At 42.0% G+C, this 16,263-nt stretch overlaps 1 protein-coding gene across 4 annotated transcripts in view; it reads left to right on the top strand.

Annotated features, from left to right (window-relative positions):
- LOC126259324 (palmitoyltransferase ZDHHC3) overlaps window positions 1-16,263 on the top strand; it is a 74,473-nt gene that overhangs the window by 44,085 nt on the left and 14,125 nt on the right. For all 4 annotated transcript variants that reach the window (XM_049956008.1, XM_049956010.1, XM_049956011.1 and 1 more), the window contains exons 4-6: window positions 6,315-6,451; window positions 6,917-7,001; window positions 13,811-14,023. In XM_049956008.1, coding sequence (XP_049811965.1) covers window positions 6,315-6,451; window positions 6,917-7,001; window positions 13,811-14,023 — 435 coding nt within the window. The remainder of the gene's footprint in view (window positions 1-6,314; window positions 6,452-6,916; window positions 7,002-13,810; window positions 14,024-16,263) is intronic.

Below are 16,263 nucleotides of genomic sequence, written 5' to 3'. Positions count from 1 at the left end.
GATGGACGAGGTTCATAAGGCTGCGGAATACCACTGTGGAGGGGGTGGTGAGTAGCAGTCTGTGCTTTTAATATTGTTACAACACAATAATCAATTGGTGACAATATAATGTAAATGGATAGATAAAAAATGTACTCACCAAGCAGTGGCAGGAGAATACACACACAAAAAGATTTAACTTTTACAAATTTTCTTCTTCCAGTAGAAGAGTTGAAGGCAAAGGAAGAGGGGCGAAGGAAAAGACTGGAGAGCTTTAGGGAAAGGGGTACAGTTCAGAAAAGTCACCCAGAATCCTGGGTCAGGAGAGACTTACCAAACAGAATGAGAAGGAAAGACCTGACAGCTTAAAGATGCAAGACAGAATAACATGAAAGATGTAGAAAACTAAAATGGGGTGAAGAAAGGAGTAGTTACTGTGAAGAAAGGAATTAGCGTAAATTAAGGCCAGGTGGGTGGCGAGAACCAAAGACATGTTGTAGTGCTAGTTTGCACCTGTGGACTTCTGGGAAATTGCTGTCTGGGGAAAGAACTGAAGTCATGACTGTCATGTTGTAGAGCACACTCTGCAACAGGATATCAGGTGAAACTTCCTGGAAGATTAAAACTGTGTGCCGGACCGAGACTCGAACTCGGGACCTTTGCCTTTCGCGGGCAATCCATTAGTCATTACGTGAGCCACTGTAAGGATTACCTGCAGGACATTTGGTACCAATCCTCAATGCAGCAGTGCCATTCTATGGAAGTGAAAGTGATCTCTTGAGGAGATTCCCAAAGTCAACAAATGCAAATTGATGGTTAATAGCCTGCGCTGACTATGTTGCTCACAATGGTGTCACCAAAGCTGTGCCAACTGCCAAAGGTCTGGCAATTGCAAAGTTACTTCTTGTGGAAGACATCATTTTTAAGCATAGATGAGACCAGTGTCGGAAGTAATTTCATGTCACGACATCACCCATGGGATGACAGTTGCCTACAATCCACAGACCATTTGTCTGCAGAACAGCTTAATAAGAAGTTGGCAGATATGCTCTTTACTGCATGTTGATATCAAACAGGGGGAGTGGAATGCAGTACTTTCTTGTCATGACATTGGCATACAACATAGCGAAGCAAGACATTACTGATTTTGCACTGTTCTTTCTGGTACATGGTTGTGAGGCCAAAATGACAGTGGATACACTCTTTCCATTTCAGCCAGATGATACTCAGGATGACTATGTGAGCATCCCATCATCAGGACTGAGGAAGCACGGCAGCTGGCTTGCATATAGACCCTGGACATTCAGAAGAAAGACCGAGAGCGCTATAATGCCAGGCACTAGTCAGTTAGATATGGCCTGGTAGACTTGGTATGGAATTTTACACCCATGCAAAATGTGGGACCATCGTAATAGTTACTAAAGCACTAGTTTGGGCTGTATCGAATCCTTCATCCCTTGTCAGATGTCACATGGGAATTCAAGTATCATAACCACCCATCAAGAAGATGAAACTACTGAGACATTGTTCATGTCCTCTGTACACAGGTGCCGACTCCATGGGGCCTGAGAGGGCCCGAGTGCCTCCAATAATTTAAGAAAATTATTAGTTGTATTATGCTTTGTAAAATCGCAAAATTATGTTGGAATTTTTTATTTTCCTTGTTTGACAATAGTTACCTTTTAAAATACATTCAGTAATGAGTTAAAACAAACAATGATTATGGTAGTAAGCAGGTTAACTGAAAACAAGTGATGTGACTCATGTTAATGTTATGGTGTTGCGGGCACACTTAGAATTGTCCTGGTGCGTGAACCTTTGGGTAAAGTCTGGTGCTGGAATCCAGCACTGTGGCCACAGCTACATCAAAAGGACTGGAGCACAAGCGCCAGGAACCTTCTGCCTTGCATCACCTGGATGCTTCGAGACATTACGACACCATGGCTGTATAAAGCACACCCTGCTGTCGCAGTCATACGTGTGGATAGTTTTGTTCAGTTCATGCTTCAGATGTGTTTAGTGTTTCGACTTTAGTGTCTAGTGGACTATTTTATATGACTATATTTGATTCATTTACTTTAGTCTCTTAGTGTAGACATGCTTGGAAGTTGATGATACTGCAAGTCAACCTCCAACAATTATTGTGTCTTCAATTGCTTCATCGTCTTCAGGCGAGAACCGTTCACAGCCAAAATCTGGACAATCCGGTAAGGGAAGATCATTTCAGAAGTCTTGATTGATATACATGGCTAGAATGTGAAGCACCTACCAAAAATTTTTTTTGCAAAACTAGCAAAGAGGCAGATGCTAAAAATCTATTACAGTTTTCTTCAAAAAAGAAAAGAAGACGCATTTACTTCAGTAGGGTTTACTAACTGGGAAAAGGCTTTGGAAAAATTCCATCTTCATGAAAATATGTTCACGCATAAAGAAGGTGTTCTGAAACTAAATTCTATCACTAACCGAAGTGTGGCCTCTCCTTTGAATGAACAGTTAGATAGTGATATGCAGAAAGGCTACTAAGCTCTTGAAACAATTTTTACTATCGTGCAATTTCTGTGCCGGCAAGGACTAGCAATTAGAGGGCACGAAGATGTAAACTCAAATTTTTTTCAATTGTTGGAACTCCAAAACAATGACATACCTGAATTTAAAGATTGGTTAGGGTGTTCGGGGTATAAGTGCACATCCCACGATATTCAAAATGAGATTATTGATCTACTAGTAAGTCTGTGTTAAGAAAGGTATTGACTTCAGTCAAGAACACTGAATATTTTTCTATTAAGGTTGATGAAACAAGTGATTCTTTGATTCACGAACAAGTATCATTTTGTATTTGTATTGTCAATGGTTCCTTAGTCATTAACGAAGAATTTATTGGCTTAAACAAGACCCCCCCCCCCCCCCCCCCCCAACACTGAATCACAAACTCTGTTTAGTATTTTAGAAGATGTTTTTGCTCATCTTGATTTGTCAATGGATAACTTAAGAGGACAGTGCTATGATGGTGCCTTGAATATGAGAGGTAAGTTCAAAGGACTAAAAAAGTTAGTTTTGGATATACAACCAAAAGCACGTTATGTGCACTGCACTGCTCACAATTCAGACTTGGCAGTTGCTGACAGTCTCTGCCATCTTACATCTTTGAGGGATATTATGGCTTTAGCCAAGGACTTAATAAACACCATAAGGGAATCCAACAAAAGGATGGGAGCTTTCCGAAGCATACTCTGTGAGAGCGCCAACGACCAAGCTGTTCTACGACCCCTTTGCCAGACTTGATCGACTATGCGAGCTTCTAGTATCTTGAGAATATTGAAAAACTTTGAAGAACTTCTAGAGTTTTTTTTAAACATTTTCTGCAGAGGACAAAACAGAGGCAGGTTACAAATGTGCAGGCTACCTTGAGTCAATGTTACAATTCAAGACTTATTTCCTTTTACGTCTTTATTGCCATGCAGTAAACCCAGTAGAGGATGTCAATGAAAAAATTCAATGTCCTCATCTAAGTGTTGCTGATCTGGAAAAATATATGAGGGCTTGATCTGTATATTGAATGGAAGGCGTGATAGTTTTGAACACTTTTGGGATGTGTTTAAAAGAAAAACCGTCAAGAGTTGATGATCCTTCGCTTCCTTGGAATTGAAGTATACCAAAGAAGTATGAAAACAGTGAAACCAGTCACCGCACACTTTCAAGACCCTGAAGGAACACTACAAAGTATTTACATTGAAGTTTGTGAAATGGTGCAATCTTGCATTACTGAGCGGTTTGCTTCAACTGGACTCACACAGGTCATTGCAGTTGAGCAAGAGTGCTTGCTTTTATTAAACAAAGGTGAAACAAATTTGGAAAAAATCAACTGAGTTTTTCAAAAATGACCTAGACATTGAGAGACTGTGCTTACACTTGAATATGGTAGCGGATATCACTAATAAAAAACTACTGGTCTCAAAAAATGTGTGATGTAAGAAAGTACATCATACAAGAGCCTGCAGTTGGAGAAATGTTATGTGAAGTGTGTTAAGTTTCTCTGAGTAGTTCCAATCGTGACAGCAACAGCAGAACAGTCATTTAGCGTCCTTAGATGTCTGAAGTCACATCTCCGATCAACAGTGGGACAGAAGCGATTGAACAACTTGGCTGTTCTTCATGCCCACTGAGATGTTTTGGCTGAGTTGGATATCCGACCAGTCATCAACGACTTCATATTCAATAATCCAGTCAGACGGTCAACATTTGCATCTTTCAAAAGACACTGTAGCCCTAATAGTGGCATTTAGAGCAATATTAAAAATCTTTATAAAATAGAGAATTAAATACATAAGTAATGTTAAATTTTCAGTTTCAAAATATTAGTACTAGTTTAGTACTGTATTACTATATTACTGTATTAGTTATTTTCAAATACTTAAATATTTTTAGGGTGTAAGACCCAATTAAAACCTGCTATTTACATACTTTTTGACTGGAAGTATTAGGTATATTGTATTAACATTATTAACTGTATTAAAGCATTAACTTTGAGATATTGGTTTTATTTAATAAACACTGAGCCTTGTTCAGAGTAAGCTTAAATTAACTATTTCACTTATTAATCTAAGTGCTATAACTGTGCAACAGCAATATTTTATGTTTTATTCTTTTAATGATAGTTTAGGATTTATTTAAATGTAATTTCAGTCTTTTCAGAGCTATATATTCACTGGTCTGTAATAGTCTATAAGCATGATTATTGCTGTAAATTAAATTAGCTTTTTACGAAAATACCGTGCGCGTTTATGTTTTGTTTCTTTTTTCAAAGCCAAAAAATGTGTCAGGCTTCTTGAGTTTCCCGGAGTGTCGAGTTATTGAAAGTCCAGCTTTCAGGTTTCTAATGTTGCTCATATGACTCTAAAATGCTTAAAAAACTTTAAAACTCACTATTTTTCATCTAAAATTTAGAAAATTTCCCAGGGCAAGACCCCCAGTATGGGCCCCTCCAATATTTTTTATAAGTCAGCACCCCTGCCTCTGTGTGTAGCCCTGCTACAATCTACAATCTACAATTGCAGATTGACAATGGGAGATTCTAGGAAACTGAAGACTGACTCAATGATCACAAATTTTTGACAAGAGGTTCTGCCCTCATGCTTATCTTAGTGAAGAGGATGTAACAACAAAACCAGAATGCGGGGGTTTGTCAATGCGGGACACAAGCAGTTATTTGTTATTTATAATTTATCATTTTAGGAAGAGCCTCAAAATGCCTTGTATTTGCGTATTCTGGAATAGTCTATGTTTATATAAATAGTAGCATTCCGTGTCCAGCTCAGTTCTGCTCTGGCTGTTCACTGGTGTCAGTAATAAACATGCTATCAACCCTTCCTTCGGGTTTGGACTTGATTGTGCTTAGTCATGACAGTATCTTTTCTTCTCAGCAGAGAAGTCTTTTCAGAAGCCAAAATGAGCTGTTGTTGACATATTATTCTCAGCAAGACTTTCTCAAAAAATGTTGAGAACAAAGGAAGGAGGGAGATGTCTCTATAATCACAGGTCAGTTGCTTGTCTTGGTTCTTGTATATTGGCGTTACTTGTGCACACTTCTCTCTTTGAGGAAATGCTCCTGCACTCATTGACTTATTACAAAGCTAACTCAGGGCTGATACAACCAAGTCAGCAAAAGGTTTTAATACTTTGGGTGATATACCATCATAACCAGAAGAGTTGCTAGTTTTTATTGACATAATGCTTTTTGTGGCCTCTCAAGCAGATGAATTAGCAAAACTGATGTCTGACAGAGGAGTATGCATTACCCATTGAAGTAAGTTTATTGGCTCCTATTTTGAGGGATGATTTCATTTTTTCAATTTCATGTCATCTGCCTCACTGCTACAACCTCTGGGAGTTCAGTATCATTTACCTTGCTGAGTTTATTCATTTCTTGCCTAGTAATGCTCTAGAATGTCCTTTCTTGGTTCTTGAAATTTTTATTTATTTATTTATTTATTTTATTTTTTTAAACAGGACAAGGATTTTGATGACATGCTGAAGAATTGTGCAATACTGCTCATAGTGCACTCTCAAGTATTCGTTAGAGCTGGTTCTTTGCATTAAATAATGCGCTCCTCTCCTGGCATGAGATAATTTGATCCCACATGTTAGCCACCCTTGTGTTCACTGTAAATGTCTCTGGTTGACTGTAAAGGAAAACTGCATTCATAATGTTGTAAAAATATTTCATCGGTGCTTCTCTTTCATTAAAAATATGCTCTCGAGAAAAAAATTATTTTATTTTTAAATATGATTAAAATGTGAGAAATGCCTATTGTAATGTAACTTGAAACTAACTTCAGGGTGCAGTTCCAAAAGGAAATGCCACAAAAGAGATGATCCAGCAAATGGGTTTTCGAGAAGGTCAGGTTATATTCAAGTGCCCCAAGTGCTGTAGCATCAAACCAGAAAGAGCACACCATTGCTCTGTTTGCCAAAGGTGAGTTAACATTAATATTCTCAGACTGCTTCTCATATAGTTTTGCTCAACACAAACACTGTTGATTTTAATGTTATTCATTTATTTGATTGTTCCACCTGTATGTCCACTATAATTAAACAATTCTTTTCACTAGTATTTCTTCATTCTCTGACTCGTTGCTCTTCCTCCAAGAATATTCTTTGTGTTATTACTTTCTTGTGAGTCAGTCATGTTAATTAAAATAAAAATTGTATCTACAGTACATTAGGAAAGTGTCTTTGTTGACACATGGCACTGTTAAATTAGATCGGTTGGTCCAGTATTGAAAATGCATTTGGAACTTCCAGTTTTTTAATCAGTGAATTGTAACAGCACTGAATGAAAAAAATATCATTCTCTAGACTTTTATCTACTTACCTTCAATTTCTGCAATGGAGTAAATGTATTGATTTGACTAGTTTAGTATCATCCATGCTGTTACAGATGTATTAGGAAGATGGATCACCATTGTCCATGGGTCAATAACTGTGTTGGTGAAAACAATCAAAAGTATTTTGTGTTGTTTACGGTAAGTTAGCAATGCTATTCATTCCAGTTATCTCAGTTTTGTATGACAGGAAGATTGTTGTTTTTAATTTTATTGGTTTATTTGATTGTTTTATCTACCTATCCACTGTACTAACACAATTCTTTTCACTAGTATTTCCATCCTCTGACTCCTTGCTCTTGTCACAGGAATATTCTTTGTTCTCACTTTCTTGTTATGCTGATCCACCATGCCTAGTAGTTTTGCTCTGAATCTCTCTCTCTCTCTCTCTCTCTCTCTCTATCTATCTCTCTCTCTCTCTCTCTCTCTCTCTCTCTCTCTCTCTCTCTCTCTCTCTCTTTCCTGTATCTTCTTTAGTGGTTGCACACCACCATAGAGCCTAATTTATTTCTTTCAACTGTGCGGGTTGAATCTTTTTGTTCTACTGGTAAGTCAGTACCTTATTTACAGTCCTTTCTGATTTCATTCTTTTAATGCAGCTGTAGGGAGCCAACCTTCATTTCTCCATTGACTGGGATTTTTTCAAGTCTTCCATATAATTCCTTGTTTGCTCTCATGTGAAATGTAAACTCATTTACTGTTACCTTTTTTGGGCCCTGGATTTCCCTCAGAAATTTCCTTTTTCTTCTCTCTATTTCAGTAACTTCTGTTTATTAATAATGATGAGTCCTTCCCCACCTTATTTGAATTAAAGCGAATCAATTTCACTGCTTAAGTTTTGTTAAGCTATGGACAAACTATTATTAACATGTATTACCATTATTTTTATTATAAATTCTAAGTGAATGAGCTGTATGATGAAAGATAGTTGTTAGAACTTCTAGTTTAACAAGTATATTTAGAAACGACACAACAACACATATAGGTCACAGAGTAAGTTGACATGTGAACACGTTAGCGTTCAGATAAGCACTGAGTCTCAGTCTAGCGGCCGCTGCTTGGCTGGCCGCTTAGGTGGCGCCGCTGCTGCATGGCTGGCAGGCAGACAGCGCCGCACGTAGAGGACGTGCGTAATTGCGCGGCGGCACTTTAAATGATCGGCGAGTCACAACACTTTTCCCCCCTTTGAAATTGTTGCACTGGTCTTGATGGATGTGTCCTGGAGATGGCTGACGTCCATAGGCGTTGTGTGACTTGACGTAAAGTCTCGAGGAGGAGGCTTCCCGTACGGACGGAAGTGTCCCCGATGATAACGGGTCGAGATGACAGGAGACGTAGGGGTCGAATCTGCTGGGGCCCCACGCACCAATCTGCCCGTTGCGGCAAGTCCAGTTGATATGACAGGAGACATGGGCGATGCGTCAGCGTCTGTTGGAGGAGGAGGCGAGTAGATGTACTCTGACACTGGTTGGTCCTCCGGTTCCCGCATGGGCACGTCGTCTGGTGGCATCCGTTCTGGTGCTGGCATCGCGATGACGGGTAGAGGGCGGCGTTGTGAGTATGGAGATGTGCTAAGATCCCGAGCATCAGGGAGAGTCAAGGGTGGTGTGGCGGCATTCGGAACAGGTGGTGCTGGCACCCGAGGCCGAAGCTGGTCCGAATGACGCACTGCAACACCTGTGTCCCTCTGGATTTCATACAGGCGTCTGCCACTGTGTCTTAAGATGCGGCCCGGGCTCCATTTTGGCCGCCTGCCATATCCCCGTACCCAGACGAGGTCGTCGTCGGCGAACCGGCCAAGGGACGGCACCCGCGGCCGGGAGGTGGGAGGCCGCAGAAGATGAAGTAGAGTGCGGGGCTGTCGGCCATGTAAGAGCTCAGCCGGGCTGTGATCGCCCATGGGGGTGAAACGGTAAGACGCCAGGAACTGGAGAAGCGCCTCATCAGCAGCAGAAGAAGTCAGAAGTTTCCGCATTTGAGCCTTAAACGTGCGGACCAGTCGTTCAGCCTCACCGTTGGATTGTGGATGGAACGGCGGGGCCGTGACATGCGTAACACCATGACGAGCACAAAAATCCGCAAAGTCAGAAGAGGCAAATTGCGGACCATTATCAGTAACAAGAGTAGAGGGGAGGCCTTCCAAAGAAAAAATGCGGGCGAGAGCACTGGTGGTTGCCGCGGTGGTAGGTGACGTGCAACGGACAATGAAAGGAAAGTTAGAATAGGCGTCAATTACGAGGAGCCAATAAGTACCTAAAAAGGGTCCCGCAAAATCAGCATGAATGCGCTCCCAGGGCTTCTCAGGCGAAGGCCACGGTGACAAAGATGACTTCGGGGCAGCGGCCTGTGACGCACAAGGGCCGCAGGCAGCGACCATGTGTACGATTTCAGAGTCGATGCCAGGCCAGTACACATGACGGCGCGCCAGAGATTTGGTGCGCGACACACCCCAGTGCCCCTGGTGAAGGAGGCGCAAGACCGAAGCACGCAAAGACGCGGGGACCACAACACGCGGCGAAACATTGTCAGTGGAGAGGAGGATAACACCATCCCTAGCCGTGAGGCGGTAGCGCAAAGGGTAGTAGTTCTGCAACGGATCAGAAGTCTTAGCGGGCGGGCGATCAGGCCAACCCGTCTGAATACAGCGTAGAACCCGGGAGAGGGTAGGGTCAGAACCCGTAGCAGCCGCCAGCCTGTCCCCAGTGATGGGGAACCCGTCCACAACCCGCTGCTCGGCAACATCCACGTGGAAACACAAAAGTGCGTCCCTATCGAATGCCTGATCAGGGCCCATGGGGAGGCGAGACAAAGCATCAGCATTCGCATGTTGAGCCGTTGGCCGTAAATGAATCTCATAGTTGAAACGGGACAAGTAAAGAGCCCAACGCTGGAGGCGGTGTGCAGCCTTGTCTGGAAGTGACGTTGATGGGTGAAACAAGGAAACAAGTGGTTTGTGATCCGTAACAAGATGAAATTTTGTGCCATAGAGAAAAACACCAAACTTATGAAGAGCATAAATGATGGCCAAAGCTTCTTTCTCAATCTGAGAATACTTTTGTTGGGCATCCGTGAGCGTTTTGGAGGCATAAGCAATGGGTTGTTCTGAACCGTCAGAAAAACGGTGCGCAAGGACTGCCCCAGCCCCGTATTGAGAGGCGTCTGTAGCAAGGACAAGATGTTGGCCAGGTCGATAAGTAGCTAGGCACGGGGCCTGTATCAGCATAGTCTTCAATTTCTGGAAAGCTGCATCACATGACGCGGACCAGTGAAAAGGCACGTTTTTATGCAACAGGCGATGCAACGGCTGAGCCACCGATGCTGCAGACGGTAAAAACTTGTGATAGTAGGCGATTTTCCCCAAGAAGGCCTGCAGTTCCTTAACAGACGTAGGGCGAGGAAGGGCATCGATCGCAGCGACCGTTTGTTGAAGCGGACGAATACCATCCCGAGAGAGTTGAAACCCCAAGTACGTGATAGATGCCTGAAAAAATTGTGATTTCTGAAGATTACACTTAAGACCTGCAGTCTGTAAGACATTAAAAAGTGTGTGGAGATTTTGAAGATGTTCGTCAGTGGTGGAGCCCGTGACAACAATGTCGTCCATGTAATTGATACACCCAGGAACAGGGAGCAATAATTGTTCCAAGAATCGCTGAAAGAGAGCAGGGGCGCTAGCAACCCCGAATGGCAAGCGTTGGTATTGATAGAGGCCGAAAGGCGTGTTAAGAACCAGAAACTGCCGGGAAGCAGCGTCGAGGGGAAGTTGATGATAAGCTTTGGACAGGTCAATTTTAGAAAAATACTGCCCTCCAGCGAGTTTAGTGAACAGTTCTTCAGGACGGGGCATAGGGTAAGTGTCGATGAGGCATTAAGCATTTACCGTGGCTTTGAAATCGCCACAGAGACGAATAGAACCATTGGGCTTGGCAACTACAACGACAGGAGAGGACCACTCACTGGAAGTGACAGGAAGCAAGACCCCGGAAGTAGTGAGACGATCCAACTCCTGTTTGACCCGATCACGAAGGGCCACAGGAATGGACCGAGCCCGAAAAAACTTAGGCCGAGCAGTGGGTTTGAGCGTGATATGAGCTTCAAAATCGTGTGCACGGCCTAACCCAGGAGAAAAAATGGACGAAAAGGTCGTCGACAAAGAATCCAGTTGAGCATAGGGAATAGCGTCAGAGACAATATTGACAGAGTCATCTATGGAGAACCCAAAAACGCGGAAGGCATCGAAACCAAAAAGATTTTCTGCGTTGCCCTGGTCGACCACAAATATGGGAACAGTGCGAACGACGGATTTGTAAGATACCTCCGCATTAAACTGTCCCAAGAGAGAAATCTTCTGTTTATTGTACGTCCGTAATTGCCGAGTGACAGGGGACAGGAGTGGAGAACCCAGCTGAAGATACGTCTGAGAATTAATTATAGTGGCGGCAGAACCGGTATCCACTTGCATGCGAACATCTCGACCAAGGATTTGGACAGTGAGGAATAACTTCCCTGAAAGGGAAGAAGTGCAATTGACAGACAACACAGAATCAGAATCAGCGTCATGTTCCTGAACATCATGTATGCGGTCGGACTTGCAAACGGAAGACACATGACCTTTCTTTTTGCAGTTGTGACACACAGCCCAACGTTGTGGACAATCCTCGCGTGAATGTTTCGTAAAACACCTTGGACATGAAGGAAGTTGCCGGGGATTTTGCTGCAGTTTCTTAGGGGTTTGTTTACGGCTTGGCCGAGGCTGCGCGTGGGAGCGCACTGCGGCCACGTCGGCCGGCGGGGACGCGCCGCGCGCGTCTTCAACAGCGCACAGAGGTTGTATTTCCCCGACGTCACCCCAAGCTTCTATTTGTGCCCCAGCGGCGCGAGAAATTTCAAAAGACTGCGCAATGGAGAGAACTTCATCTAAAGTCGGATTCGCCAACTGAAGGGCACATTACCGAACTTCTTTGTCGGGCGCCGACCGGATAATAGCATCCCGTACCATGGAATCGGCATAGGATTCTTTGTGAACATCAGTAACAAAGTGACACTTTCGACTGAGGCCGTGAAGTTCAGCAGCCCAAGCGCGATAGGATTGATTGGGTTGTTTGTGACAACGATAAAAGGCAACACGAGAGGCTACCACATGCGTTTGCTTTTGAAAATAGACCAACAGAAGGGAACACATTTCAGCAAAGGACAAAGACGCAGGATCCTTCAAAGAGGCCAATTGCGACAACAACCGATACATTTGAGGCGAAATCCAGGAAAGGAACACAGACTTACATGCTTGTTCGTCCGAGACATAAAATGCCAAGAAGTGCTGTCGAAGACGTTTTTCATAATCCGACCAGTCTTCTGCCGTCTCGTCGTAAGGAGGAAAAGGCGGTACAGCCAACGACGAGAAACGGCCCGCATTTGACGCCGCGACGAAATCGCGAATCGCCGCCGTTAGAAGCGTTTGCTGTTCAAGGAGATTTTGCAAGAGTTGCTCGACAGTAGCCATGGAACCCTGTGAGTCAACGGTGAACAGGAAAAATCCCATCCTCGTCGCCAATTGTTAGAACTTCTAGTTTAACAAGTATATTTAGAAACGACACAACAACACATATAGGTCACAGAGTAAGTTGACATGTGAACACGTTAGCGTTCAGATAAGCACTGAGTCTCAGTCTAGCGGCCGCTGCTCGGCTGGCCGCTTAGGTGGCGCCGCTGCTGCATGGCTGGCAGGCAGACAGCGCCGCACGTAGAGGACGTGCGTAATTGCGCGGCGGCACTTTAAATGATCGGCGAGTCACAACAATAGTGTTAAATTGTTATAGGAAGATATTAAAACCTTGGTGTGTTGTTTCCACAGTGTGTGTTGTCCTCACAGGGACCAGCAAGTACAAGTTTATAATTAAATTTATTATTGTGTGTGCATGTAGCTATTGGTGAAGCTGAAATGACTGAGTTTCTGCCATTCTACTTACCTTCTATTCCGTATTACTCATGTGCAGCCTTTGTTGAAAGGTGTATTACCGATGGGAAATGAGTAAAAGTAATAAAGTATGATAACAGAAGACTGAAGAAAAAAGAGAGGAGTATGGGGCAGTGTAGATGTGTGACTGGTTGGAACAAACACCAGAAATGGTGGCTGCCTCTTGATGGATTTATGTATCCAGAATGAATGTTGACAAGTCATTGTAAACTTTCAAAGTAAGGTGCATGAGAGTATTTTTTTACTGGGAATAATTTATTCTGAATTCTACTGGGAGTAATTTGAATGTCATATTGATGTAGAAAGAAATAACTGAAGTAGATAAAATTATTGTTATTCCTCTTTTTACTTCAAGGTTTAGTCTTTCCTTCTCCTCCTTGGTCTACCCATATGTGTTGTTTCTTTTCTTCCCCTCAAGATGTATAGCACAGAGCTTTCTTTGGAAGGCTGTTAATCTCTATCCTCATGACACGCTATAATCATCTGAATCCAGGGTCTACTGCTCTTACATTTAATTTTTGTTTTATTTTTCATTTCTAAAATTGTCTTCCTTCATACAGCCTTTAGGTCTCCTCAGAAAGTGCATTTCAGATCTGCATACCTTTGTGCACTAGTCTTTGTTTTCTGTGTTGGTACCCAGCTCTTGTACTCAGGTAGGTACAGAGAAGGCAGCAACACAAGGGAGAGACCCTGATTGAAAATGAATGAGTCAGAAGGCTTTAACTTAAGTATGTAGTCCCAAAATCTGAATACTTATGTATTGACTGGTAATCCATAGGCAAAATCCTCACTGCAAAAGGTAAGTAAAAATTACTGAGAAAGATTCAGCCTTCGATAGCTCAAATTATTGAAGCAGGATAAGCAAATGACACAACTAGATAAATAACTGATGTTTTGTGGGTACATTACAACAAGGTTGCATTGTATTGCCTTTTATTTTAATTTGTTTTTCATCTATTTTTCTTTTGTTGAACAGTTTTACATTGCAGCAATATCGGTGCATGCACTGTTCCTGTCAATCAACCAGTTCATCATATGTGTTCGCCATGAGTGGAAGGACTGTTCTACTTACTCGCCTCCTGCCACTGTAGTTCTGCTGCTCTTCCTGGTCTTTGAAGCTCTTCTGTTTGCCATATTTACTGCTGTGATGTTGGGAACACAGTTGCAGGCCATCTGGAATGATGAAACGGTACATTCACTTTATGGATATTTTCTTTTTCAAAGACTGAAATTATTTTGCTGCTATTGTGCAGAGAGGTGTGTGTGTGTGTGTGTGTGTGTGTGTGTTCTTGATACTTCACTTCCTTATGTCTTGGTAAAGGAACAGTCAAAGTGTTTTAAAAGTGTTCTTCATTCAAAAGTAGCTGTATGTTTTTTAAGAAGAGAACTACCTCTCTTCTGTTGAACATATTTTTTTCTGTTTGGTACTGTTTTAGTTATCTGTAAATCATGACTGATGCAAGCAACAGTATTTTGGCACTTGTCATTTCGAGCAAATAATAGTGACACAGATGAACTTCTTACTTTAATAATAATAATATGTAGCGGGATTTTGAAACATATGTAGTGCTTGAACAGTATGAATTACATTGAAGAGAATGCTATATTGATACACAGTCAATACGGATTTAGAAAACATTGTTCTTGTGAAACACAAGTAGTTGCCCTTTACACACACGAAGTTTTGAGTGCTATTGACAAGGGGTTTCAAATTGATTCTGTATTTCTAGATTTCCAGAAGGCTTTTGACACTACCACACAAGCAGCCATCAGTAAAATTGTGTGCTTTGGCATATCGTCTCAACTATGCAAGTGGATTCACGAATTCCTGTCAGAGAGGTCACAGTTCATAGCAACTTGATGGAAAGTCATCAAGTAAAACAGAAGTGAGCAGCCATATAAGATTGTTTGCAGATGATGCTGTCGTTTATCCACTAGGAAAGTCATCAGAAAATCAAAACAAATTGCAAAACAATCTAGAAAAGATATCTGTATGGTGCAAAATTTGGCATTTGACCCTAAATAACGAAAAGTGTGAGATGATTCTTATGAATGCTAAAAGGAATCCGTTAAACTTTGGTGACACAATAAATCAGTCAAATCTAAAACCTTTTAATTCAACTAAATACCAATTCAACTAAATACAATTACGAACAACTTAAAGAACACAGAAAATTTTGTGGGGAGCGCAAACCAAAGACTTATTTTATTGGCCCTTCTTTCATCATCATCATCATCATCATCATCATCCAACATGAACATGACACTACACTATACAAACTCCATTACATTCATCAATATTTAACAGGTACACTTATGTACACAGCTCTCATACTTCACAACAGAAATGTAGCTGTGGATGCTAATGATTGGGAGAAACCATTGCAATTAATAGGCTGAACCTGCCCCTTGGGGTCTCCCAGCCATTCATGCCATACAACTTTACTTTACATATAGATCCCATCATGAAGGAAAATATTCGAGAATGTGGAATGAGACAAGCTGTACTATAACAGAATGTGATATTGCTTGCTATTGGACCGACTGTTGGCTCAGTGTAAGTTACCTGATACTGCAAAGCAAGTACCATAGGCAAAAGCCTCATTAGGGCTTTTGGTATTGGTGATGTAGTGCGGTGGCATTGATAAGCTGTAAATATGATATTCCAACAGATGGTGTGCTTAGAACTGCTTCTTGCAGTCGACTGCTGTAGCCCATTAAGAGCTAACCTATATTAAGTAGGAAGTATATGTCTGAAATGTGGTGCATGTGACTTCTTTGGCAAGCTATACGTCATTATGTATCAAGGGAAACGAAACCAGAAGACGCTCTTGCAGGCACTAATACATGCATTTTGACAGCTGCTACCCTATCCATCATATGCAACCTTTATTTTGCAATCTGCAATCCTAAGAAACTGATAAAACCAGTAGCTAGACCACCAGACTTTGTCCACAAATTACCCACACCAGTTTCTACATGCCTCTATATTAAAAAATTGCTATCATATCTTGGGTTTGAGAGGCCGTTATGTGAACCACGCTCATATCAGATCTGGTATTGATCTGGTATATGGAGTGGCATCAATGTGGCTTTCAGGTAGTTTCTGCACCTTTTTGGACAAATATCAGGCAAACATCCCAGCTACAACACCAAATCGTGACACACAAACCATTAAAATGTGTCCAATGAATCTACATGGCAAATGGCATGCATGACTTTCTCATTCATATTATGTTAATATTCTGATATATGAACAGAAATGACATCTAGCTGCAGTAGAATAATTGCTAACTCCGGGATAAGGTAGTACCCTTGATGTTTGAAGCGGACTCTGAAAGTGTGTGTGTGTGTGTGTGTGTGTGTGTGTGTGTGTGTGTGTTATAGCCTGCATGGAAAACAATTACTCAGTACTTTCCAAGACATGAG

This window comes from Schistocerca nitens, chromosome 5 (assembly GCF_023898315.1).
Source record: "Schistocerca nitens isolate TAMUIC-IGC-003100 chromosome 5, iqSchNite1.1, whole genome shotgun sequence".
Lineage (NCBI taxonomy): Eukaryota > Metazoa > Arthropoda > Insecta > Orthoptera > Acrididae > Schistocerca > Schistocerca nitens.
The sequence above is the reverse complement of the archived record's forward strand: the minus strand, read 5'-3'. Positions and strand labels throughout refer to the sequence as shown.